This window comes from Hibiscus syriacus, unplaced genomic scaffold, assembly GCF_006381635.1.
Source record: "Hibiscus syriacus cultivar Baekdansim isolate YM2019G1 unplaced genomic scaffold, ASM638163v2 tig00116997_pilon, whole genome shotgun sequence".
Taxonomy (NCBI): domain Eukaryota; kingdom Viridiplantae; phylum Streptophyta; class Magnoliopsida; order Malvales; family Malvaceae; genus Hibiscus; species Hibiscus syriacus.
In genome coordinates this window covers 2,437,937-2,446,748 of record NW_024063513.1, presented here as the reverse complement: position 1 = coordinate 2,446,748, position 8,812 = coordinate 2,437,937, and the positions used below count along the sequence as shown (strand labels likewise).

At 32.7% G+C, this 8,812-nt stretch overlaps 1 protein-coding gene across 1 annotated transcript; it reads right to left on the bottom strand.

Annotated features, from left to right (window-relative positions):
• Nucleotides 1-534: 534 nt before the first annotated feature.
• On the bottom strand, nt 535-2,000 carry LOC120194001 (alpha carbonic anhydrase 7-like). Its single transcript, XM_039196404.1, has 7 exons — nt 1,870-2,000; nt 1,568-1,785; nt 1,380-1,486; nt 1,189-1,291; nt 921-1,088; nt 765-818; nt 535-661 (listed from the first exon to the last, which is right to left on the bottom strand). Exons 1-7 carry the CDS (start codon nt 1,955-1,957, stop codon nt 575-577), a joined length of 825 nt encoding a protein of 274 aa, XP_039052335.1. The 5' UTR covers nt 1,958-2,000; the 3' UTR covers nt 535-574.
• Nucleotides 2,001-8,812: the final 6,812 nt, after the last annotated feature.

Here is an 8,812-nt window from a genome sequence, read left to right as displayed (position 1 = left end):
TCCACACTTGACTCGCTAATCCACAATCACGAGCAATATGAGCTGCTTTTTCGGAAGAACAATTACGAACTGGGCACACCGAATCATTTAACAGTCGCTTATTAAATAGATTAACCTTCGAAGGAATGAAATTGTGCATGAATTTCCAGATTTGCAACTTTATTTTTCGCTGGCAATTACAATTCTACAACCTCGATAACACTTCCCTATTTGCGTTATCATCATCTTCCGTGGAGCACAATAGTTTCTACCTGCTTTTAACCATGTATATCCTGCTTCCATCTTTACACCAAACGCGTTGATCTGGTAGGCAGAAATTCGTTAAAGGGATGTTTAGAATTATGTGCGCTTCATCTTCGTTGAAAATGGACGCAGAACGACATTTAGTTAAGTCAATAATGTACTGTAAATATGTAATTATTAATTAAGGACATTACAATAAGAAGAAATACAGAAAAATAGTTGAAAAATTAAAATAAACAAAGGGAAACTCAGAGATCATAAGCTCCTTAAAAATCAATACAAGCGTGTATATATAATCCCACATTTGAACTCGTTATCATTCTTGTTTATTCTAATCCCGTTCATTATCTTTTGGTCTAAATAGTTCAATCGATCGATTATTTATTGCTTGAAGCGGTCTTGCGTTTGTATCCGAATTCTGGAAAATCAAAATTAAGTGCATCAGAACCAGTAAATATAATTGATGAACTCCATATAAATAATGTTTTGGGATGAATTAAAATTCAAGCAAATGAACTTACATCATGAACAGCTACTCGAAGCAATCTCACTTGCTCCCTGGTTACAGTCCTAACCTGTTCAAGGAAGGTTAATTAATATCCGTTAAACAAGTTTACGTTATCATAATTAAATTAAAAAAGAATTAATAAGTTAATTAATTAAAAGGGGTAAAAAACCTTTCTGATAAAGCTCCAGACCACATTTTCAGTACAAGGAGGAACAGTAAGAGAGCCGATATATCTGTAATATTTTCTGCTGCCAATTTTTATATCCCTCGGATCGATCACCCCCACAGCTCTCTCTTCATCGGTGATAACGGTAACTGCTGCTAAATGATCTGTTAACTGGAACCAACAAGTCCATAAGTAATGAGCCTAATAGGATTTGTTTTGATCAAAAGTTCAGAATCAAAGCAGGGAAACTTTCTTTTTTGTTTAAACTTACTGATGACAGGAAAGAATATGGTCTTCCAATCTTGTACATGATCCCTACTACAGCAACCTTGCCATCTGCACTTTCATGCACCAAGTGCAGCTCTAGATCATACCTGGAATGGTTGAAATTCCCATGAGTATAAATTTATTGTTATACTTTTTTATTAAAATTGATGGATTTATTGTGCATTTAACAATCACCTCCTTCCATTGATGGTGTGCTCGGAAGGTGAGTGCCAATGGCACTGGTGGAGTACATACTCGGTACCATTTATCTCTATGGCTCCTGCGTCACCTTCCCATCTCAACTGCATACACAAATTGGTTCAAGTCTAAAAACTTCAAATAACCCGAAAGGGACTTGTTGAAAATTTGTAGACTTCAATTACCATCATATCATGGCCTCTGTTCCTTAAAACGGCATCGGTTGGCTTGTAGCTTCTCCTAAGCCTCCCTAAATGGGATACTATCTTAACTCTTTCACTCGACATGTCAATGGGAGATTGCATTGTTCCGTTGCTGCATGCACCCCATTCTGCATGAATCTCTCCCCACCTTGAAGGCCCTGTTGGACTATTTGCACTATAACTAAACTCACTTTCATCCTCTGCAACAACACCAAATTACTATGAAAACTTAATCAAATGCAAGCATGGAACTCGGAATTAAACGTCGAAGTTGCGTTGCGTACCGACTTCTTGAGATGTTACTGAGAAAGAATGCAAGACAAGAACAATAAAGAAACTGCAAACCAAGAATTGGGTAGGTAGTTTTGCCATCCTTGTTAATGTAGCTTGTAATATCCAAGAGAAATTGTTTGTAATTAAAGAATGGAAGGGGGAGACAGCTTTATATAGAGTTTTGGTTGGTAAATGAACGCATCTCGCATGAAAATGTTATTTTTTTTAAGAAAAAGGTTTCTTGAGGGTTAATCACTTTCCATTATTGTGTCATTTGACAGCCTAGTATGAACACAAGAAATTAACGATAAGATGAAACAGAGAAACCTCTCTTATTAGTCAAAGTAAAAAAAAAAGGAATTGAATTTTGAAGACAATACCCAGGTGGTCTTTGGCTCTTTGCATCACATGCATTTTTTCCTGTTTTGTCTTAAAAATGTGATTTATTGATGTTGTCGTGTAAGGTGACGACTGAATCTGAATGACTAGTTTTAATCAATAAAAGCGTGCATCTTGATATTTCTTTTTTCAAACACCTTAACAGTTCATTTCTCGGTAGTTTAAAGGGGAAAACACAATATTAGAGACTTAACAAAATCCGTAGCCAAAATATTAGAAATACATTTATATAACGTGTTTTTTTGTCACAATAAATATAATAAAATCTATGGACAAACTCAAATAAAATCAGAGATGATCAAATGTAATCATGCTTAACTACCAAACTTTTGAAAGGGAGGATTTAATTCATACATTGTTCAACAGATGAGCTATTAATAAACTGTTCAAAGCGTTCAACAATTTCTATTTTTTGACAACAGAGAAGGATTCAAGACCTTTATTTTATATCTTCCACTACTTAAGCGGTTCCTGAAATTTTAATATACGAAAACAACATGAATACTGATTTTGTTAGCAAATAAAGTCCGAATATTCATAAGATGATGATGTAATGCTGACCAGAGAACTGGGAAAAAGAAGAAATCTGTGTTTACATTAAATATTTAATTAATCAATCATCTTGAAAGTGGTTTTGAGAGTGGATCAACAATATAAAATTTTGGGTAAACTACATTAGACATCACCGGACCTTAGGCCTTGTATCGTTTATACCACTGAACTTTTAATTTTTCTAATTATAGCACTGAATTTTTATTTTAGTTTCAATTATACCACTAAACCATTAAATCGTTAACGTCACAATGACGTGACTAACGACTATCGATGTGGTTGATGGCTATCGTCACCAAAACGACGATGTTTTGATTTGGTTTGTTAACGATTTAATGGTCCAGTGGTATAAATGAAACGAAAATCAATATTTAGTGCTATAATTGACAACATTAAAAGTTAAATGTATAAACGATACATCGTCCAAAGTTCGGTGGTATCTGATGTAGTCTACCTTAAAATTTTTGAATGGGGTGGGCATAAATAAAATTCCAGGTGGGCATCATCAATAAAATCAGTGACTAATTGAAGAAAAATTTGAATTTTAAGGTGGACACAACAAAATTTCAAGACGAACACTATTAATAAAATGAGGTGACTAATAAAATAAAATTCGAATTTTAAGATGTACAGGTGTCCACCCTCGACCCTCAATGAATCCGCCACTAATCGTTGGGAATATGAAACTACAACTATATATTACATCACGTTCGAAAGAAAAATCAAAAACTTGTATTTGCCTTTGAGGAAGGCTATACACCATTAGTCAGCCACAGCCAGATTTGGTATGAATTTGAAGAGCTTTAATAATTTTTATTTTCTTGGGAAGACAATGAAAAGTATATGGTTCACACTCATATATTCCAATTTCATGCGTAGGTAAAAAATGAAACAAGTTTATACTAAACAAAACAACCCACGAGTGGTTAAAAAATAATAAAAAATAAGCAGGTGTCATCACCGTCCGCCTTAATCGAGCAAGCAGGAGTGTAGAATATATATATATATATATTAATGTTGAAAGTTTTGGAAGCTTCTCTGTTAATCAATTGCATACTTTATTTGACCCCATTTCATTTCCAGTATATATATAAGCGGTTCTTTGGACTTTTGGTCACATTGAAAAACCTTTTAATATTAATTATCATGTCAGAGTTGCCAGCCATCTGGTTCCCATGAAATGTGCATGGTACAGGGAAGGTAGGTGAGTTCTTGTTGCCATTTTATGTCCTACATGCTGAAATATGAGTTCTTAACCTATTGCTTGACTTCAAGCTCCTACAACACCATTTGCAAGTAAAAATTGGTTTGTAAGTTTCCATATTCCCAGCGAATCTCTTTTCGCGGTGGAACTGTACCAGCACAATTAATAAATAAATGCGAATTCTATATCTTAATTAGTTGAACTAACTTCTTCAATGATTTTATTATATATTTAACTCCTCCACTAGCACGCACACACAATCGTTTACATTTTGTAACTCTTGTCATCCAGCAACTAAAGTGCTGAAAACAATAATGTTATAATTCATCCTTAATCTTTAATGTTGTGTTATTTTGGTCCCTACCTTTTAATCATTTTAATATTCAACGTTTTAATTTTATCATGATAATCTTTATTTGAATGAAATTTTATTACTATTTTAATTACTTTAGTCCTCAACGTTTTAATTCTTATCAAAATAATATATGTGAAATTCTATTTTTAAATCATTTTAATTTTCAACATTTTAATTTTATCTAGGTAAACTTTATTTGGATAGAACCATACTTTTTTAAAATTATTTTAATTTTCAACATTTTAATTCTATTTTTATCAAAATAATTCTTTCCTTTTTGTGAGTATGCCATGTTCATGACGTACATCATGAAGAAAAATAATTTTACAAAGTTGACTTCGAGAATTCTTGAACGCATTTATGGATTATGAGAATGTGGACATGTCCCTTGATAGATGTGCAATTTGATCTCAGCTCCTCTATAGAGAACCAAGAGGGGTAAGGCCATAGGATGGGGCCAGATTACAGCCTGATCTACTCTATAGAGAACCGAGAGGGGTAAGGCAATAGGATAGAGAACCAAGAAGGATAAGGCCATATGATGAGGGCATATTAGTTCCTGGATTCCTTTATAGAGGCTCAAAAGGGTCAAATCATATGATTAGAGACGACATACTTAATATTTTAAGTTAAGAATTGAATTTACAAAATTTTAAAAGATAAAAACAAATTATTAATAAAAATATTTAAATTCTAAGGTGAGGATCACCTCTGTCAAGCGTGATCCACCCTCACATAGGATAGAGAACCAAGAGAGGTAAGGCCGTAGGATATAGCATACAAGATTTGGGTCCGATAATTTAAACTAGTGGATGAAATTTCTCTTGATGCATTGCAACATTCGACAAGGATTAATCCAATCCATCAACAGATTCAATAGATATATTAGTCCCTTGAATACGAAACCCAGAGAGTAGATGATTTTGGGAACTAGTGTCAATATTCTTATTAGTAACAAAATTCATACATTACAATAATTAAAGGCAACCTGAGCCTATTAGTGGTAAGATTAGAGGTATAATAATTGCTCATGATAAAATCAACATTGCTGATGAGTGATACTACACCACTTCAATTAACTGAAATTGCCATTTGACAATCCTTGGATTTGATGTATTCAAGGCCAGCTAAACACAACTAGATAACATCAACGTCTCTTCCTCTTGCACCGAGTTTAAGTCAATCCACGACAAGTGGAAAAGAAAAATGCTAATTTGCTTCATCGTTATGCAGTTTTTCCCCATTTATGCATGAATATATTTTGTAAAGGCCAGTAAGTTTTAGTGCTTCGACCTCAGAATTGTACTTGAAATATCAGTAATTGTATCATGTCGTAATTGACGAATAAAAATTTATAATAGTAGAATGATGGAGATCTGGCCATATATATTTTATTTGCTTTTGCGTTGTCTTTTATTAAAAAAAAAACAACAGTAATGTGTCCAATAAGGTGGAATATTTGTTTGAACCAAATCCTCCCAAGTTCTACAAGACCATTGATCAAGTAGCATTGCATTGCAATTGGCTGCAATAATTACACCCCATTACACTTCACTTTGTAGATTGAAAGTGATATTTTTTTATATATAACTTGTGGATGATATTTAATAATTTCTAGAAAATTTTGAGAATCAGCATGTGACATAATGCCTTCGTGTTTGCATTGAGCAATTATGGATGAAATTAGGATCAAACATCGAAGGAGTTAAATTATTCAAACTTTAAAATTAACATGAATTTAATAGGTTTTTGAATCCAAAAATTAGGTGATCAAGATTTAATTTGACAAATATCTAAATTGAGAGGATCTAAAATGTTATTAGACAAAAAAAAATTGAACCCGTCTCTGATCTTTGTAATTGTCCCTGCGAGCAACTCACATAACTATCATGGAGTTAAACTAAATGCTAGCTCGTGTAACTTCAGTTGTGCTAAATCCTAAATTAGCACTTGGCAGGTTGTTCTTTTAGTCATCATGTGAGCAACTCTTTTTGCTTCTATGTAAACATTAGGGTTGAGCAACAAAACCAAGAAAATAAAAAAACTGATTCGAATCAAATTATATGATTCAGTTTGGATTTTTAATTTTGCGGTTCAGTTTCGGTTTGATATAAAAATATAATTATACAATTCGGTTCGGTTTTGATTTTTACATATGGAAAATGTTTGTTACGAATCAAAACGAAATAGAAAAATAAAAGAAAATAATTATTCAAAATAAATTTATTTTTAATTTATTATAAGAAAAACTAAAATAAATAAGAATTTAAAACTATTAATAAATTTAATAAATTTAAATTTATATATTTGGAATCAAGCTTTAAGTTTGTTTTATTTGAATGTTAAGTCTGAAAAAAAAATGACCAATCAAAAACCACAAAATCAAACCGAATCGAAAAACTACAGTTTTTTATGTAATTTGGTTAACCGGACCAAACCAAATACACCCTGGTAAACATGGTGAATTTAATGTGAGGTTGGTTATTGCACAACCCCTCCATCATTCTCGCCAAGCTGAGTGATTGCCCTACTTGGTGTTAAGCAAACTCCAACTGTCGCACATAACAATCACTCCTATGATGTACTACTAAGTCCTAACGTGCTATTCACATTCCCATAGATATCCCTGCACTATCCAACATTAGCCTACACCGTGGTTATAGTGAGGGACGGATGTAAAATTTTATATTAAAATCTATCATTTAGAATTTTAGAAGGAACGAGCATATAAAATTTTAAAAGATGAAATCAAATTATCAATAAAAAAACTAAAATTATAATAGAATTTAAATTTTTTAAAGGAAACAGCTGCCCCAATCCGTCTACCCTCAATTCATTCCTGCAACCAATAACCAATGGCCTTTGGTCTCACTTAATACGATTCTTTATTTGTTTAGACATGCTTAGATAAATAATTTATTTATAACTTAGGATCAACTTATATAATATAAAACTTTTAGATTTTATACTTTTTTTAGATCATTAGATTAATTGAGTTTAATGGGTGATATAAAATTTTAAATTGAAATCTATTATTATTTTTCATTAAAACTTCTTTAATTGTTGTCTTAATTATCATTTTTACTCATCCAACTATTTAAAAAAATATGTAAAGCTTAAAAGGTTTACACTGCATTCGTGATCTTATCTCTTGTCTATTAATATATAAAATAATTTTATATTTTAATAATCTTGATATTATTACATAAAAAAAATGTTAGTCCTAAGTTTAGATCAAGTTTCTCCGGGGGAAAAAACCTCAGCTCTTATGTTTAAGCTTCAAGAAACTTCAGCTTTACAATTTTTTAAGGTCGCTATCCTAATTTGACATCATGAATCACCAGGCAGTAGCAATAGAACACCCACTGATAACGGTAAATCCACTCCTAATATGGAATTCTCCAATTTTTATGGCTACTTGGCGATTGCCAGTGTGGATAAAATGTTTCTTTCAATTTAATCATTTTTGATATATTATTTTAAAATTTTGTATGAAAACAATACGGTCATCCCACTTAATGTTGCCTCGTCTGGTGGAGATCCCATCACCAAATTTATATTTAATCCCCTCTAATGTCAATGAACATCAACCCTAAACCTAATTGTCTCCCTATATAAACCTTAGCTTTTCTCTCCTCCTGGCTCTCCCAAAGGCTATTTGCTCACTCTATCCATTTTCTCTACTTGGGTAAGTTAATGTATCGCAAAATTATTTGAGACATATAATAATAGCTGGTTTAATATCTCACTTTGTTGATTTTTGTAGATCTAAAAAAAACAATGGCAAGAATGAAGCTTATGGGTCTTGTTTTAGCAATACTGATGATGGTGAGTTGCTGCTTGGCTGCAAATCAAAAGGATATAATAGTAGAAGAAGAGGTCAAGCATGGACGAACCATGCTTGATAATGGTGGCGCTGTCAGAGCCGGCTATCCGTCTAGCAGTGTGGACAACCATCATCATCTTCCCAGGCATGATTTCAATAACTATCCTGGTGGTAGTGATAGCGGAGATGGAAGCGGGTAAAATAATCTGAGCAGTTCTGATATACGGTGATGGTATATGGAATAATTATTGATGATGATCATGTGATATATCGTGCTTAATTAGGTGTTTCTAGATATATCTTAATTAGCTTCTATGTGGTGGAGTGTATCTTGTATTCCTGTTCTGTTTTACATATATGTATATATGGTTATATATGTTGTTATAATATATATGTAGGGTTCGGAAAATATTGCATGCATGCATGCACACGGCTAAACGTATTGCTGTTTGCATGAGATGGCCAAATTTACATCAACCGCCAAAATATTCCTAGGCTTTGCATGCCTTGGGTCTCATAACTTGGATGGCCTTCTTATTTCACATATGGGGCCATTTTCTCGTAAAGCAAGCCCAAATTATTAAGCAGCCATTAGAAGTGAAACCAAAAATTGTTTTA